This window comes from Schistocerca americana, chromosome 3, assembly GCF_021461395.2.
Source record: "Schistocerca americana isolate TAMUIC-IGC-003095 chromosome 3, iqSchAmer2.1, whole genome shotgun sequence".
In the NCBI taxonomy this organism is placed as follows: domain Eukaryota; kingdom Metazoa; phylum Arthropoda; class Insecta; order Orthoptera; family Acrididae; genus Schistocerca; species Schistocerca americana.
This window is the reverse complement of record NC_060121.1, coordinates 388,085,454-388,104,225: the sequence shown is the minus strand read 5'-3', so window position 1 is coordinate 388,104,225 and position 18,772 is coordinate 388,085,454. Positions and strand designations below refer to the sequence as shown.

Here is an 18,772-nt window from a genome sequence, read left to right as displayed (position 1 = left end):
AGATTTAAGTTAGCTTAAGATGGGGTAGGCTATATGAGAGAACGAGATGTGATGAATTGGAAGAAATGCATTGAGAAGCTATAAGAAAATGGTTTGGCCAAAAAAAGTATTTTGAAAGAGGATATGAGCAAAAAAGTAGGGTTTAAGGACAACAGGTTTACGTAGGATTTTCTTGGAAATAAATAATGAGGTAAGAAATATGTGAACATATAAATACAGAAAGCATGCTTTGATAGGATTTTTTTGGTGGAAACAAATTTTGAAATAAGACGAAAGATCTATGGAATGAAGTTTTAGGTTGGACTGCAGTACCAAATGTTACACTGAAAACAAACCCTGCCCTTTCCTCTTGTGTTATTCTGCTATGTGTTTGTGTACTCTTGTATATTTGTGTTTTTCCTGTCTTTATGTGTTTAGCGGATATGAGTTACATTGTAGAATTTTTCTGATACTATGTTATTTACTTTGTAAAGATGTTAGACATTATTAATTCTGTTCTGTTTAATGCTCATGTGTGAAGTTGATGTTTCAAAAGTTATTGTGATCTTTTATGTATGTACTTATGTCATAATTCCACTGATGTATATGTTTATTTCTATTCTGTTGTAAAGCCGGTACTACAAATGTTATCTGTATTGTTATGTTTTTAATGATGTATTTTGTACCTTTGTTATTGTATTCTTATGTTATAAAATTGTAATTGTCACCAGTTCATGATATTATTAACTTGTTAGTTACATTTCACTGCACACGTTTCTGTTGGTCATAGTATATGGACAATATGTGAGAAGTTGGGACTGTTAGTGTTTGCACGTGTGTTAATAACTCAGCAAGGGACTGGATAACAGCATTGCTGGTTCTAAGGACAATTTCAAAAACTTTGTGAGTGCACAAGTGGTGGTTTATGGACTTGCTATATTATCCGCAAGACTCTTCGATGGTGATTGTGCACCTGCACAGTCACAACACATGGCTGCTGGCCATCTCTATAAGGACTACAGTGGGTCTGCATCTTTGATGGCCCACCAATACCATTATTTCTACAAGGACTACAGTGGGTCTACATCTTTGATGATCCATCAATACCATTATTTCTACAAGGACTGCAGTGGGTCTGCACCTCTGGTGGCCCACCAATACCGTAATCTCTACCAGGACTACAGTGGGTCTGCTCTGTGATGACCTACCTACCAATACTCGTCAAAATTTCGACTGACTCTGCTGTGGGTTTGCTATGTTGTGGCCCATTACCTGTCTGCATGTCAAGAGTCAGCACTGTCTTTCCGTTGGAAGGACAACACTACTTCTTCAAGACTGCATGGAAATCCACTACTTCTATGTGCATTTTCTTTTACTGCTCAGACTTTGAGAAAAACTCTGCATTTTTACTGTGATGAACATTGTGGACTGTCTTTATGGACTGTGAGAAATTTTTAGCTTTTGACCAACATTGTATCAATAAGTGTGTGCATTTGATTTCTTTGTTATTGTAATTATGAAAATTTTTTTTCAAATCTGTATTGGCCACTGCCCAATCCAATTTGTAAAAATTTTTGTGGGGAGCATGGGGGCTATGTAAGTAGGCTGTTTAGGTTTTTTTATTGGTAACGCCACCTCTGTATGAAAATCACTGGCTGTGCTGTGGGCAGTCTGTGGCTGCTTTGCATTGTTGTAATACTCGCCATTGTAGTGTTAGGCAGCTGGCTGTGAACAGCGCGTAGCGTTGCGCAGTTGGAGGTGAGCCGCCAGCAGTGGTGGATGTGGGGAGAGAGATGGCGGAGTTTTGAAATTTGTCATGAACTGCTATATTTATATATGATGATATCAAGGTAAATACATTGTTTGTTCTCTATTAATATCTTTCATTTGCTAATTATCCCTATCAGTAGTTAGTGCCTTCCATAGTCTGAATCTTTTATTTAGCTGGCAGTAGTGGCGCTCGCTGTATTGCAGTAGCTTGAGCAGCGAAGATTTTTGTGAGGTAAGTGATTTGTGAAAGGTATAGTTTAATGTTAGTCAGGGCCATTCTTTTGTAGGGAATTTTGAAAGTCAGATTGCGTTGCGCTAAAAATATTGTGTGTCAGGTTAAGCACAGTCTTGTATAATTGTTCAAAGGGGACGTTTCAAGTGTCCTGCCAATGAAACGCAACCTTTGGCTCGCCTTCCCCACAATATTATCTATGTGGTCTTTCCAACTGAAGTTGTTCGTAATTTTAACACCCAGGTACTTAATTGAATTGACAGCCTTGAGAATTGTACTATTTATCGAGTAATCGAATTCCAACGGATTTCTTTTGGAACTCATGTGGATCACCTCACACTTTTCGTTATTTAGCGTCAACTGCCACCTGCCGCACCATACAGCAATCTTTTCTAAATCGCTTTGCAACTGATACTGGTTTTCGGATGACCTTACTAGACGCTAAATTACAGCATCATCTGCGAACAACCTAAGAGAACTGCTCAGATTGTCACCCAGGTCATTTATATAGATCATGAACAGCAGAGGCCTCAGGACGCTTCCCTGGGGAACACCTGATATCACTTCAGTTTTACTCGATGATATGCCGTCTATTACTACGAACTGCGACCTTCCTGACAGAAAATCACGAATCCAGTCGCACAACTGAGACGATACCCCATAGGCCTGCAGCTTGATTAGAAGTCGCTTGTGAGGAACGGTGTCAAAGCTTTGCGCAAATCTAGAAATACGGAATCAACTTGAGATCCCCTGTCGGTAGCGGCCAGGTATGTTATCCTCCACAAACCATTGCCTCACAGCTGCTGCTTTATGACAGGGTGTGCTGTCAGGCTGATGCAGACATCATCCTTTCCGAACTGCTCCTCTGCTGCACTCAGAACACAATGCGCTAAAATGTGTTCACTTCCTTCCACGTTTAGCGTTTTATTAAGCCCAATAATGGACCCTCTCTCTAACCACACTCACCTATTGTAAGACCACTCCTCTGTATTTCACTGTTGGCATTACACATGATGGCAGGCAACGTTCCCTAGGCATTCGAAAGACCAAAACCTCGCCATTGGATTGCAACAGGGTGTAGAGTGATTCATGATTCCAAATTAGTCAGTAGTCCAGAAGTCATCCACTATCGAATGGCGTCGCTCTTTACACCAACTCAAACGTCGATTAGCTTTCGTTAGAGAAGCTTATTAAGAGCTGCTTGATCATTCCACCACATTCATTTTAACTCCTTACACACACACACACACACACACACACACACACACACACACACACTCACACACACACATACAAACACACACACACACACACACACACACACACACACACACACACACACTCACACACATAGTCCATGTGCTAGCTGGACTACTGGTAGCACTTTGGAACTCTCGAGTAATTCCTTCCGCTGACTTCATGCGATTTTTTACAATCACCCTTCGCAATGCTCGACGGTCCCCGCTCGTCAATGCCTGAGACAGGCCTGACCTTTGTTCAGCTGCGGTTGTTTCTTCGCGTTTCCACTTCACAGTTGTAACGAACAGTCTACTTTGCCAGCTTCAGGAGGGTCAAGATGTCCCTGATTTGTTAGGATACGTCCAATGACTAGTAAACGCTCGAAGTCACTGATGTCTTCTGACTGACCCATTCTGCTATAGCTGCTTATCCACTGACAACACAATACTCACCCCTTCCTGGCAGGCCTACCTTTCGTGACATCTAGTGGTAAATTCCGCACTACGTACAAGTGTCCGTATACGTTTGATCAGATAGTGTAGATCATGGAGATAAAACGAGTTAACAGCTCCGACAGGAACATATAATCATACATTAATCCCACTCGTTGTCAGTGATTGGAACCGGAAGAACAATTTATGTATGGTTCAATAGAAATTATCCGTGTCCTCGCTCTGTTTGCAATGTGTATACGTATGTGTAGCTGCTCCATAAAAAAAGAAAAATTAATGGTCTCTGAGACAAATTATAAAGGCAGATTAAGACTTTTGGCAATAAAGGAAAAAAAATACAACGTGCACTTGGTGTGCTACGGGGCGAGGCCTTATATGAGATGCGTCGGAGGGCCTGCCTGCAGCTATCGAGCCAGGAGGGTTCACTCATCTTCATACTGTGGCTCATGTCAGCACCACTGACTCCTGTCGCTTGGGTTCTGAGGCCATCCTGGGTTACTAAGGACGGCTGGCGGAACTGGTCAAGCCTGCTGAGCTGCCTACGTGGTTCAAGCACAGCTTACAATTTGCAGTATCGTGTCCAGAGTCGATTGAGATCCTTAGGTTTGTAGCCGAATGGAGAGGGGCAGCCATTTCGGTCGATTCTGTGACAGTCTTGGCTGCAGACATCTCGATCTGCGTTACGGGCGGAGAATTGTAGGATTCCCCTAGATGGACCAGGTGAGCATTGCACAGAAGAAGCAGCTACTGGGTAGCGGACTACATGTAGAGTACTCTTGCGTTTCATAGGCTAGGCGATAGTTTGAGGTACTCGGATGAACGGTTGCCAGTCAATACGCAGAGAGCGTAATCTGATCGCGTACACATTTCGAATGTCAAGATTTTAACAGTAAATTGGTGAAGCATTAGTAATAAAGTCGGTGAATGTACTGCCGTCCTCGAAATCTGCCCCGTTCACATTATACCTGGAGTCGACCGTTGGATACATCCTGAAGTAGAAAGCTCCGAAATATTTAAAGAGCCGTGGAACGTATACCGAAAAGACGGATTAGACATCAAAGGACGATGAGCGTTCATTGCAATCGACATAAACACACATATCAAAGAAAGTTTTGCATCACCTCGGTTCCGAGAGTTCCGGAAACTGTACAGAACATTGGAATTGAGATCAACCCACGCATCATTTCCGCCCTTTTTATTGCTCATGAAAACCACACATTGCATGTTGTACCACCATACAGCGAGACCGTCAGAGGTGGCGGTCCAGATTGCTGTACAGACCGCTATAATTAATACCTAGTAGCACGTTCTCTTGCATTCATGCATGCCTGTACTCGTCGTGGCATGTTATCCACAAGTTCATCAAGGCACTGTTATTCCAGACTGTCCCACTTCTCAACTGCGATTCGGCGTAGATCCCTCAGAGTGGTTGGTGGGTCACGTCGTCCATAAACAGCTCTTTTCAAACTATCCCAGGCATGTTCCATAGGGTTCATGTCTGGAGAACATGTTGACCACTCTAGTCGAGCGATGTCGTTATCCTAAAGAAAGTCATTCACAAGATGTACACGATGAGAGCGCGAATTATCGCCCATGAAGGCGAATGCCTCGCCAGTATTCTGCCTATATGGGTGCACTATCGGTCGGAGGATGGCATTTACGTATCGTACGGCCGTTTCTGCGCCTTCCATGACCAACAGCGGCATATGTCGGCCCCACGTAATGCCACACCAAAACAGCAGGCAACCTCCACCTTGCTGCACTCGCTGGACAGTGTGTCTAAGGCGTTCAGCCTGACTAGGTTGCCTCCAAACACACCTCCGACGATTGTCTGGTTGAAGGCATATGCGACACTCATCGGTGAAGAGAACGTGATGCGAATCCTGAGCGGTCCATTCGGCATGTTGTTGGGCCTATCTGTACCGCGCTGCATGGACCTCGCCACGGACGTCGGGAATGAATTTGCGCATCATGCAGCGTATTGCGCACAGTTTTAGTCGTAACATGACGTCCTGTGGCTGCACGAAAAGCATTGTTCAACATGGTGTCGTTGTTGTTAGGGTCCCCCCCCCCCCCAGCGATAATCCGTAGGTAGCGGTCATCCAATGCAGCAGTAGGCCGGCCTGAGCGAGGCATGTCATCGACAGTTCCTGTCTCTCTGTATCTCCTCCATGTCCGAACAACAGCGCTGTGGTCCACTCCGAGACGCCTGGACACTTCTCTTGTAGACATCTCTTCCTAGCACAAAGTAACAATGCGGACGCGATCGCAAAGCGGTATTGACCGTCTGGGCATGATTCAAGTACAGACAACACGAGCCGTGTACCTCCTTCCTGGTGGAATGACTGGAACTGATCTGCTGTCGGACCCCCTCCGTCTAATTGTCGCTGCTCATGCATGGTTGTTTACATCTTTGGGCGGGTTTAGTGACATCTCTGAACAGTCAAAGGGACTGTGTCTGTGATACAATAACCACAGTCAACGTCTGTCGCTTAGCGAGGTCGAAATTGAGACTCACTGCAAAAGCTATTTGGATGCAAGTTACTTCCCTAGGTTAACTCAAATTAATCATCAGACTTTTTTACAGGACAGTTTATCCCGCTGCAATAGTTGTAGAATCATTCAAAGAAAGTCTTCGCTCAGTGTCGCAGAAGTTCCCTGTTCATTAAATAGTTAGCTGGAGGCGAATGTCGAGTGAGAAAACTATTAATTATTTACATGTGTTACTGACAGACTCGCGAAGAAGCTCTGAACGTTTTCTCTGAACTTTCTTGAACAACTAGTTTCACAACTCACGCGATATGGAAATATTTTGGACCTTGTTGCTACGAACACTCCTCACCCTATCGACAGTGTCAGCATGGTGACAGGGATTAGAAATCACGGTCATCATCGCCCAGATGGTTACTGAAGTTAATAAATCCATCAAGAAGGTTAGGATAGTTTATGCGAGTATGCTGGAAAGAACAGATAAGTACTTGTCTACTCAGCCAGCGAGTATACGTCATTTAGTTCCAAGATGATGGATGTAGAGCAACTATGGGCAAAGTTTAAATTGATTATAAATCGCACTCTGGAGAAGTATGCACCGAGTAAATGGATTAAGGGTGAAATAATCCTATCGAAGTTTAATAATAAAATTCGTATAATGTTGAGAAAACAGAGCTTGTTACACCCTCGGTTAAAAAAAAAAAATAAAAATAAATAAAAGACAGAGAGAGAGAGAGAGAGAGAGAGAGAGAGAAAGAAAAAATAACGCCTGTATGTCGACAGGCAATATTTAGTAGAAATTCGTACGTCTATAAGAAAATCGATGAGCGAAGCATATACACTCCTGGAAATTGAAATAAGAACACCGTGAATTCATTGTCCCAGGAAGGGGAAACTTTATTGACACATTCCTGGGGTCAGATACATCACATGATCACACTGACAGAACCACAGGCACATAGACACAGGCAACAGAGCATGCACAATGTCGGCACTAGTACAGTGCATATCCACCTTTCGCAGCAATGCAGGCTGCTATTCTCCCATGGAGACGATCGTAGAGATGCTGGATGTAGTCCTGTGGAACGGCTTGCCATGCCATTTCCACCTGGCGCCTCAGTTGGACCAGCGTTCGTGCTGGACGTGCAGACCGCGTGAGACGACGCTTCATCCAGTCCCAAACATGCTCAATGGGGGACAGATCCGGAGATCTTGCTGGCCAGGGTAGTTGACTTACACCTTCTAGAGCACGTTGGGTGGCACGGGATACATGCGGACGTGCATTGTCCTGTTGGAACAGCAAGTTCCCTTGCCGGTCTAGGAATGGTAGAACGATGGGTTCGATGACGGTTTGGATGTACCGTGCACTATTCAGTGTCCCCTCGACGATCACCAGTGGTGTACGGCCAGTGTAGGAGATCGCTCCCCACACCATGATGCCGGGTGTTGGCCCTGTGTGCCTCGGTCGTATGCAGTACTGATTGTGGCGCTCACCTGCACGGCCCCAAACACGCATACGACCATCATTGGCACCAAGGCAGAAGCGACTCTCATCGCTGAAGACGACACGTCTCCATTCGTCCCTCCGTTCACGCCTGTCGCGACACCACTGGAGGCGGGCTGCACGATGTTGGGGCGTGAGCGGAAGACGGCCTAACGGTGTGCGGGACCGTAGCCCAGCTTCATGGAGACGGTTGCGAATGGTCCTCGCCGATACCCCAGGAGCAACAGTGTCCCTAATTTGCTGGGAAGTGGCGGTGCGGTCCCCTACGGCACTGCGTAGGATCCTACGGTCTTGGCGTGCATCCGTGCGTCGCTGCGGTCCGGTCCCAGGTCGACGGGCACGTGCACCTTCCGCCGACCACTGGCGACAACATCGATGTACTGTGGAGACCTCACGCCCCACGTGTTGAGCAATTCGGCGGTACGTCCACCCGGCCTCCCGCATGCCCACTATACGCCCTCGCTCAAAGTCCATCAACTGCACATACGGTTCACGTCCACGCTGTCGCGGCATGCTACCAGTGTTAAAGACTGCGATGGAGCTCCGTATGCCACGGCAAACTGGCTGACACTGACGGCGGCGGTGCACAAATGCTGCGCAGCTAGCGCCATTCGACGGCCAACGCCGCGGTTCCTGGTGTGTCCGCTGTGCCGTGCGTGTGATCATGGCTTGTACAGCCCTCTCGCAGTGTCCGGAGCAAGTATGGTGGGTCTGACACACCGGTGTCAATGTGTTCTTTTTTCCATTTCCAGGAGTGTATTTCCAACATTATACTCCATCGTAAGCTCTTGCCAAGAATCCTAGTAATTGTGATTCTACGTAAAACATCTAAGCGGGTCGAAGCTTCCATTCAGCCATTCGCAGACCAGTCTGGTATGGCAATAAAGGGAGCAAGAATAAAACTAGAGTTTTAAATTTCGCATTTAAAACTCACTCAGGCAGGAAGATCGTAAAGCGGTATTGACCGTCTGATCACTTACAGAGACACGATAGTATTTTTTATTTACTTTCTTGTTTAAGTGAAAGTATTTTCTCTTACCTTTGGATGCAGATGTAATAGTCTGCCTATGTAATGTGTTGTTTGTAATGACAAATAAGGAAAATGGCTTACGGATGTAAAACATAAGACCATGGATCTGAAATGTTAGGATTTCGGAGCCGTGTGCAGAATGACAGGATTGTTTCTGAGAATTAATGCTCATTTTTTGTCTGACATTCTTTACCAGTCACTTCCTTCCTCATTTTTCCATCTCCTGGCCTTGAACTGTTAAGACTTATATGTTAAAGTAAGTGTTTTTGAGCAATAATATCCACAAAATTGAATTCACACATTGTCTAATACTTTTTTATTTCGTACTAATAATATCCGTTGTATGTTATTAACAGATTGTTTAGTGCAAAGGCGAGTGAGTCTTATATTGTAAGAATGGAAGTAGCCAGCTTGGGCGAAGTTTGTTCGCCCGCCATTCCAGCCCTCTCATTGAATAGCTACGGATTATGATAAAAATTCAGAACCTGCTTGTTTTTTAATTTGCGAAGTCCGATTTGCCAGTGCGAACAATACTGACGCCCTCGAGATATTCTAAAGTTCTCACGGCCGCGAAAATATGAAACCAAGCGACTTTTCCAGTAAAACTTAATATTTCGTGCAAGCTTAGAAATTTCAATTACCCGTCCTTTTAACTCTCAGGCTTTGGGGAGTTAAACAAACTCCTGTATCGAGGACATAGAAATAGGCGCCCGTGGCGTTGTAAAACACCTGAAAGAGTTGAAAATAAACAAGTGGCGAGTTTCAGATGAAATCCCAATTCGGTTTCACAAAGAGTTCTCCTCGTGGGAGGCTGAGCAGAAATCTGAGACTGTTTGCAGTTGAAGCTGTAATGTACGGAAAGTGTCTTTTTTTAGTGAATTTGAGTGAATCTTTGGTGCAGTGGAAAGTCCCAAGCGAGTGGAAAAAGCGTACTTGACTCCCACGTATAAGAAGGGTAAAAGAACAGACAAGCAAAATTACCGACCAATATGCTTAACATCGGTTTCCTGCAAGATTGTTGGGCATATTCTTATTTCAAATATAATAAATTTTCTTGAGAGAAAAAGGATTTGACCCACAAATCAACGTGGATTTAGAGAGCATCGCTCGTGAGAAACTTGTAACGGTACGTCAAATGATTTATAACATTTATATTTATACATGCTGTAAATGCTATTAGAAATCTGTAATTGCATGACTATTTGTATGCATGGTAAGGGAAGACAAACTTAATATATGCCAGTAATTGACATAAAAGTCAACAAAATATTCTTTCCGAATTTTGGAAGTTGTTCATCATTCGTTTTGTTACACTAATAATCACTATTTTCATAGCTGATGATCAGGAAATTGCAGCTTTGTAAGTACTTGTAGCGCTTTCTGGAATAACGGCTTGCCGATGGACAGTTACCGACCATTTTCTACATGTCTTTCAGATCGCCACCAACGAAGTAATTTTTTTCATAGCGTGCAGCTATTATTTCAATAAGAAGTCCGATGTCCAAGTGCGAATAAGATTGGTACGCCTATCACGCAGTCGTGAAAAAGAAGATGCGATCTTGTTTTTCTGGCAGCAGAGTATGAGTCTACATATTTTCATTCTCAAATAATTTTTTTATCAATGTAACTCTTCTTCTCGGTCAGGGAGAGAGAGTTATAAACTGAAACTGCGCTATTCTCGCATGATGTACTGCGAAGCAAGGATGAAGGGCAACTGGAGGGTTCGATATTCCTAGATTCCGGAAAGCGTTTGGCACATGGGGAACACTGCTGACTTCTACCGAAGGCACGAGCAAACATAATACACTACTGGCCATTAAAATTGCTACACCAAGAAGAAATGCAAATGATAAACGGGTATTCCTTGGACAAGTATATTACACTAGAACTGACATGTAATTACATTTTCATGCAATATGGGTGCATAGATCCTGAGAAATCAGTACCCAGAACAACCACCTCTGGCCGTAATAACGGCCTTGATACGCCTGGGCAATGAGTCAAACAGAGCTTGGATGGCGTGTACAGGTACAGCTGCCCATGCAGCTTCAACACGATACCACATTTCATTAAGAGTTGTGACTGGCGTATTGTGACCAGCCTATTGCTCGGCCACCATTGACCAGACATTTTCAATTGGTGAGAGATCTGGAGAATGTGCTGGACAGGGCAGCAGTCGAACATTTTCTGTATCCAGAAAGGCCCATACAGGACCTGCAACATGCCATCGTGCATTATCCTGCTGAAATGTAGGGTTTCGCAGGGATCGAATGAAGGGTAGAGCCACGGCTCGTAACACATCTGAAATGTAACGTCCACTGTTCAAAGTGTCGTCAATGCGAACAAGAGGTGACCGAGACGTGTAACCAATGGCACCCCATACCATCACGCCGGGTGATACGCCAGTATGGCGATGACGAATACACGCTTCCAATGTGCGTTCACCGCGATGTTTCCAAACACGGATGCGACCATCATGATGCTGTAAACAGAACCTGGATTCATATGAAAAAATGACGTTTTGCCATTCGTGCAACCAGGTTCGTCGTTGAGTACACCATCGCAGGCGCTCCTGTCTGATGCAGCGTCAAGGGTAACCGCAGCCATGGTCTCCGAGCTGATAGTCCATGTTGTTGCAAACATCGTCGATCTGTTCGTGGAGATGGTTGTTATCTTGCAAACGTCCCCATCTGTTGACTGAGGGATATAGACAAGGCTGCACGATCCATTACAGCCATGTGGGTAAGATGCCTGTCATCTCGACTGTTAGAGATACGAGGCCGTTGGGATCCAGCACGGCGTTCCGTATTACCCTCCTGAACCCACCGATTCCATATTCTGCTAACAGTCTTTGGATCTCGACCAACGCGAGCAGCATTGTCGCGATACGATAAACCGCAACCGCGATAGGCTACAATCCGACCTTTAACAAAGTCGGAACGTGATGGTACGCATTTCTCCTCCTTACACGAAGCATCACAACAACGTTTCACCAGGCAACGCTGGTCAACTGCTGTTTGTGTATGCGAAATCGGTTGGAAACATTCCTCATGTCAGCACGTTGTAGGTGTTGCCACCGGTGCCAACCTTGTGTGAATGCTCTGAAAAGCTGACCATTTGCATGTCACACCATCTTCTTCCTGTCGGTTAAATTTCGCGGCTGTATCACGTCATCTTCGCGGTGTAGCAATTTTTATGGCCAGTAGTATAGATTCCCAGATATGTGAGTGGGAACGTGATGTAATAAAAGACGTCTTGCACATGTAAAAAATTTGACAGCCTGCGGTGGATATTTGAAATAGTTTTATCATTCAGAAATTGCGTCGAGGCTGTGGATCGACACATGAAGGAACTAACGGAACAATTGAGAAAGTTTAGAGAACAGGCATTTGCGACAAACTGCAGAATGATCCTACCGCCACAAGCATACATCTCACGTAAGGATCTCGATGACAAAGTAAGAGAAATAAGGGTCCGTATGGAAGAATAAAGACAATTGTTTTGCTGTCGCTCCATTTGCAAGTGGAATGGAAAGGTGAATGACTAACAACAAAGAAGATACCCTCCGCCATGCGCTGTATCATGGCTTGCGGAGTATGTACATAGATAAATATGTACACGTGGAGGATGTAGGTAGCTTCAGAAAGGTTGTCGGCGTAAATGATGCAGTAGAAATACACAGAGTAGATACGTTTTATTGCTCGCTTAGTATCAGTATAGAGGGTTCTTGTTTACGGACGTCAGGTCGCAACGTAGCCGCTCATCCAGTTTTTCAGCCAGTGGGAGGCGTCGCGACGAATGGCGTCGCAACGTGGTACGTCGGAACGCCGCCAAGACGCGGCGGACGCTAGCGGATGATCTCCCAGAGAGGATGCCAACAGGCTTATCTGCGAAAAAATGCAACATTTCCGTTATTTCCTAACTATATGTCGCACTTCCTTCTTATCTAAAACGTGATAATAAGAAATTGGATTGCGCCTCACATTCACTTTTAAAGCCAGATTATTAACATTAATTACAGATGTCTCGGTTTGTGACTGATGTTCAAACATCGTCTTTTGAAAACTATTAATAGGCCAAAACACAGCGTATGTGCGCAAACCAACAACTCAAAATTTGTGCAGCTATTGGCCATAAAATATGACACGATATTACAAAAATGAAACCTTTGCTCCTTTTCTCTGGAGTTGGAGGAAGACAGCCTTCGTCAGTCCAGAGAGTGGTTTGATGCAGCTCTCCATGCAACTCTATCCTGTGCCAGCTTCTTCATCTCCCAGTACCTACTGCAGCCTACATCCTTCTGAATCTGCTTAGTGTATTCATCTCTTGATCTCCCTCTACGATTTTTACCCTCCACGCTGCCCTCCAGTACTAAATTGGTGATCCCTTGATGCCTCAGAACTTGTCCTACCAACTGATCCCTTCTTCTAGTCAAGTTGTGCCACAAACTCCTCTTCTCCCCAATTCTATACAGTACCTCCTCATTAGTTATGAGATCTACACATCTAATCTTCAGCATTCTTCTGTAGCGCCACATTTCAAAAGCTTCTATTCTCCTCTTGTCTAAACTATTTATCGTCCGCGTTTCACTTCCATACATGGCTACACGACATACAAATACTTTCAGAAACGACTTCCTGATACTTAAATCTATACTCGGTGTTAACAAATTTCTCTTCTTCAGAGACCCTTTCCTTGCCACTGCTAGTCTACATTTTATATCCTCTCTACTTCGACCATCATCAGTTATTTTGCTCCCCAAATAGCAAAACTCCTTTACTACTTTAAGCGTCACATTTCCTAATCTAATTCCCGCAGCATCACCCAATTTAATTCGACCACATTCCATTATCCTCGTTTTGCTTTTGTTGATGTTCATCTTATATCCTCCTTTCAAGACACTGTCCATTCCGTTCAACTGCTCTTCCAAGTCCTTTGCTGTCTCTGTCAGAATAACAATGTCATCGGTGAACCTCAAAGTTTTAATTTCTTCTCCGTGGATCTTAATACCTACTCCGAATTTTTCTTTCGTTTCCTTTACTGCTTGATCAATATACAGATTGAATAACATCGGGGAGAGGCTACAACCCTGTCTCACTCCCTTCCCAACCACTGCTTCCCTTTCATGCCTCTCGACTCTTATAACCGAATTGATATCCAATTTCAAATGACACTGTTTCAAATACAATGAAGCACTACCATTATTTATTCAAATATTTACACTATTGGCCATTAAAATTGCTACACCAAGAAGAAATTCAGATGATAAACGGATATTCATTGGACAAATACATTATACTAGAACTAGAACTCGTTTTGCTTTTGTTGATGTTCTTCTTTCAAGACACTGTCCTTCCGTTCAACCGCTCTTCCAAGTCCTTTGCTGTCTCTGACAGAATTAGACTGTCATCGGCGATCCTCAAAGTTTTTATTTCTTCTCCATGGATTTTAATTCCTACTCCGAATTTTTCTTTTGTTTCCTTTAGTGCTTGCTCAATATACAGATTGAATAACATCGGGGGTAGGCTACAACCCTGTCTCACTACCTTCCCAATCACTGCTTCCCTTTCATGCCCCTAGACTCATATAACTGCCATCTGGTTTTTGTACAAATCGTAAATAGCCTTTCGCTCCCTGTATTTTACCCCTGCCACCTTCAGAATCTGAAAGAGAGTATTCCAGTCAACATTGTCAAACACTTTCTCTAAGTCTACAAATGCTAGATACGTAGGTTTGCCTCTCCTTAATCTATTTTCTAAGATAAGTCGTAGGGTCAGTACTGCCTCACGTGTTCCAATTCTGAGGTACAAAGATTATTAATTTGTGCCCTATCGAATGCATTAGTGCTGGAATTCCTCGCAAACAAATTGCACCAAATGTGTACCTATTTTTAATTATTCCATCGTGGTATTGAGAAATAGAAGTGTAAGAACAATAACAAAAATAATAATAAATGCTATAACTACAATGACAAAAATACAAATTGGTTTAACAAGTCAGACCACAACTAGATTCGAAGACACATTTTGTTCGTTGTAATTAAATGAAGACCAGTTTCTTAGCTGTGTGTGATAAAGTCATGAAGAACTTAGTTAGGAATTTAATCTACTTAAAATCAAGTAACAAAATGCCCTCAAAAAACACTGAACATTGAGAAATAGTCAACATAAGCATTACAGACGCCTAGAGCGTAATGTCGTTGTGTACATATAAAGATATTTATCATTTATTTCATTTGATACTCATTCTGTTTTGCAACGTAAGCTACACACAACTGCTGCGTTAGGCCGTAAGCATTTTCCGACTGTCTGACTGCTGCCTACAGAGTAGCACGGGGAGCAATCTGTGATTGCGGGACATGTGATTAGCATGTGGCCAATCTCACCAGTGCCACTGCTTCTTTGTTCATGCAGCTCCTCATCTGGCCTCACGAGACTGAGCGAACCCCATTACAGACATCAGCATCTCAGAAAAATCTAAGGAGGAACCGGGAATCGAATCCGAGTCCTCCTGCACCGTAGGCAGTGATACCGACCGTTCAGCTACGGAGCCACTCCTTTATATTTCGTGCCCTTGGAAATATTATTCATTAGGCTGCTGCAGACGATATTTACCTACTGCTGATTATCTGCGGTGAAAATGACATAAAAAACAAATGTTTGTGTAGAAATATGCAATGTTGCTTATATTTAAAACAGTTCGTGAATTTTACTTGAACGTTAGGGATATATGTGATATATGAAGTGGAACGGAGGTAACGTATTTCTGTAGGGAATGAGCCAACGGCAGAGTCACAGTCAGTGTGAAATTACGATGCCATTTGTGGAACGGAATGCAACTAGTGTGTCGTGTGTGAGGCGTCATACGAGATAAAACAGTTGTCTTTAAATTACTAATTCTCGGGCTCGGAGGGTATGCAGCGACTAAAATATCTGCAAACAGTAAATCATAAATGGAAAAGGTATGCTCTGCTAATTACGCAAAATGTAGGAGAAGATCAAGCGAAATGGGTTTCCTATAAGAAATGTCTTGAAACTTGAAACTTCCTGCCAGATGCAGGATCGATCATCAAGACATTTCTTGAACAATTATGATTATGGCCTACTCCTTCGAAATGCGTTAATTTGATTGCTTTCGCAGTTTGAAAGGGGGTTGAGCCTACATTTTAATGTTGATTTTAAGAGCCACGGCCTCTTCATATCCATCATGGATGATCGATGTGTAATCATAACTGTGCAATATTTGGTTCTATGGATACCTTTTAGAATTTCAAAACCACTGAAACTATTAGTGAAACAGTACATCGTACAAAATTTAAATTTAAATTAAAGGGAGAAATTTTGGGACATTTCGAAAATAAAACAGAACTGAGACAAGATGATTGGTTATCTACATTACTTCTCAACTATGCCTTAGAAAAAAGTAATCCAAGAGTGGTGAAAACAAAAATCGTTGCTTAATATTAATGAACCAATCAAATTAGGAGGAACCAATGTTTGGATACACTGTTTAGCTTTTACTGATGACCTGAAACTTCTGTATCATGGTATTCAAACAGGGCAAAAAGAGAGAGGCATTATTAAAGAACCAGCAAAAAGAACAGGAATCCAAATATCATTTAAAAATTATATGTCCAGCAACAAGCTGAGTGTGTTTGTGGGGCTGAAACACTCATAGTTAACTGTAAGGGAGACATGGAAGATATCCAAAAGAAAGAATGGAAAGTACTCAGGTTAATTTTAAATCCAAATTATACTGTAGAAGAAACATACAGACTAAGAGGAAATAACAAATACGTGAAGTATAGAAATGTTTATTGCGATATGAAAAACCACGGGCGAAAATTCTGTGAGAATATTAAAAAAATTGAATCAGTCAGATGAACTAGAAAGATTGTGAAACTCTATGACACTCACAGGAAATCGAAAAGTTTCGTTTCATCCGTGATGGATATGAAGAGGCCGTGGCTCTTAAAATCAACATTAAAATGTAGGCTCAACCCCCTTTCAAACTGCGAAAACAATAAAATTAACGCATTTCGAAGGAGTAGGCCATAATCATAATTGTTACACAAGGATTTTACAAAAGCTATAAAAATAAAAATACAAATAAAAACATAAAAAATTCATGTTCAATCCCCTTGTAACTGTGTCTCCCGAAAATATGCTTCTACATCATTTGTCCAGTCGGTAAAATAAACTAAAATGAAGCGGTGTATGCAGTCCTTAAATACAAGCAGTGGTCACGGACAACCGTTACTCCCGTGCATGGTCCTTAGACCTCCAGCGACACGCTGGAATAGAAACACATACGTATCGTGACTGAGCACTTCGTGAGCACAAGCAAGAAATCAGGGACACTCATCAGTGGTCAAAGGTAGTGCGCACTCCTAACGAGATGTCCAGCCATTGGAGTCAATTCACTCAGTTAATATCAACAGTGTTCACGTAATTAAGGTAGCTAATCTCAGACGTATATTACAACAAATCGACGAAATTAAAAAAAAATCTGTTCATATCTTTTATTTTGATTTTTAGCACTGTGTATCATAACGTCTTACTGTACCAGTAAATGCAGTTATCTACGCTTATCCCGTATCTGACAAATTGTAAACTCTTCTTCAATTCCCAACAAACGGTAGCCACAATCATGGATGTGAATGACTACGGTCGATTTTTAGAAATTATGAAGCCGAAAACCGTCCCTGTGTTCGTTCTACCTCAACTTCAAAGACCTACCAATCTAACCAATGCAGTTCGCATTCATCTGTGACACTGAATTTGGCCAGATACCGGCTTCGTTATATTTATCAATTTCCTGTTTTAAATTATTTCTCAATTTATATTGTAACATGTTGTTGGTTTTAAACGAGGCTGCAATTTTATATGTTTCAAAATGTTTGTTACTTTCTGAGATAAATCACAGAAATGTTGAAGTACATTTTAGGAAGACACGATTACAAGGGCAATGACCACGAATTGTTTTGTTCTTTCCTATCTTTATCTTCTTTGCTTTTGTAAGATTTTTGTAGAATAATTCTGATAATAAAGGCTTGATCCTTCGAAACACATTAATTTTAGTGCTACTGCATTGAGAAAGGTGGCTGAGCCTACATGTCAACATGGAAAGCCAAAACTGAAACAATAAAATGGGTCGGAGCAGTAAAAGAAGAAGGAAGCAAGAATGACAGAACTTGGTGTATCAGGCAGAAAAAACTTTTAGAAACAAAATTCACGACTGGATACTTGACCGAGCATAATGACCTAAGAAGATGGCACAACTCGATCCACTGAGCCAAAAAAGAGTCCATTCTGAGAGAATGGAGATACAATGACCACGGAAAGCTTTTGACACCGTTCCTCACAAACGATTTCTAATCAAGCTACGGGCCTATGGGGTATCGTCTCAGTCGTGCGACTGGATTTGTGATTTCCTGTCAGGAAGGTCGCAGTTCGTAGTTATAGACGGCATATCATCGAGTAAAACTGAAGTGATATCAGGTGTTCCCCAGGGAAGCGTCCTGGGACCTCTGCTGTTCCTGATCTATATGAATGACCTGGGTGACAATCTGAGCAGTTCCCTTAGGTTGTTCGCAGATGATGCTGTAATTTACCATCTAGTAAGGTCATCCGAAGACCAGTATCAGTTGCAAAGCGATTTAGAAAAGATTGCTGTATGGTGCGGCAGGTGGCAGTTGACGCTAAATAACGAAAAGTGTGAAGTGATCCACATGAGTTCCAAAAGAAATCCGTTGGAATTCGACTACTCGATAAATAGTACAATTCTCAAGGCTGTCAATTCAATTAAGTACCTGGATGTTAAAATTACGAACAACTTCAGTTGGAAAGGCCTCGTAGATAATATTGTGGGGAAGGCGAGCCAAAGGTTGCGTTTCATTGGCAGGACAAGAAGATGCAACAAGTCCACTAAAGAGACAGCTTACACTACACTCGTTTGTCCTCTATTAGAATATTGCTGCGCGGTGTGGGATCCTTACCAGGTGGGATTGACGGAGGACATCGAAAGGGTGCAAAAAAGGGCAGCTCGTTTTGTATTATCACGTAATAGGGGAGAGA

At 42.8% G+C, this 18,772-nt stretch overlaps 1 protein-coding gene across 1 annotated transcript in view; it reads right to left on the bottom strand.

Moving 5' to 3' along the window:
* Positions 1–12,371: 12,371 nt before the first annotated feature.
* Positions 12,372–18,772, bottom strand: part of LOC124606886 (aminopeptidase N-like) — a 160,568-nt gene continuing 154,167 nt past the window's right edge. The window contains exon 17 of the mRNA XM_047138983.1: positions 12,372–12,583. Coding sequence (XP_046994939.1) covers positions 12,437–12,583 — 147 coding nt within the window. The 3' untranslated portion in view covers positions 12,372–12,436. The remainder of the gene's footprint in view (positions 12,584–18,772) is intronic.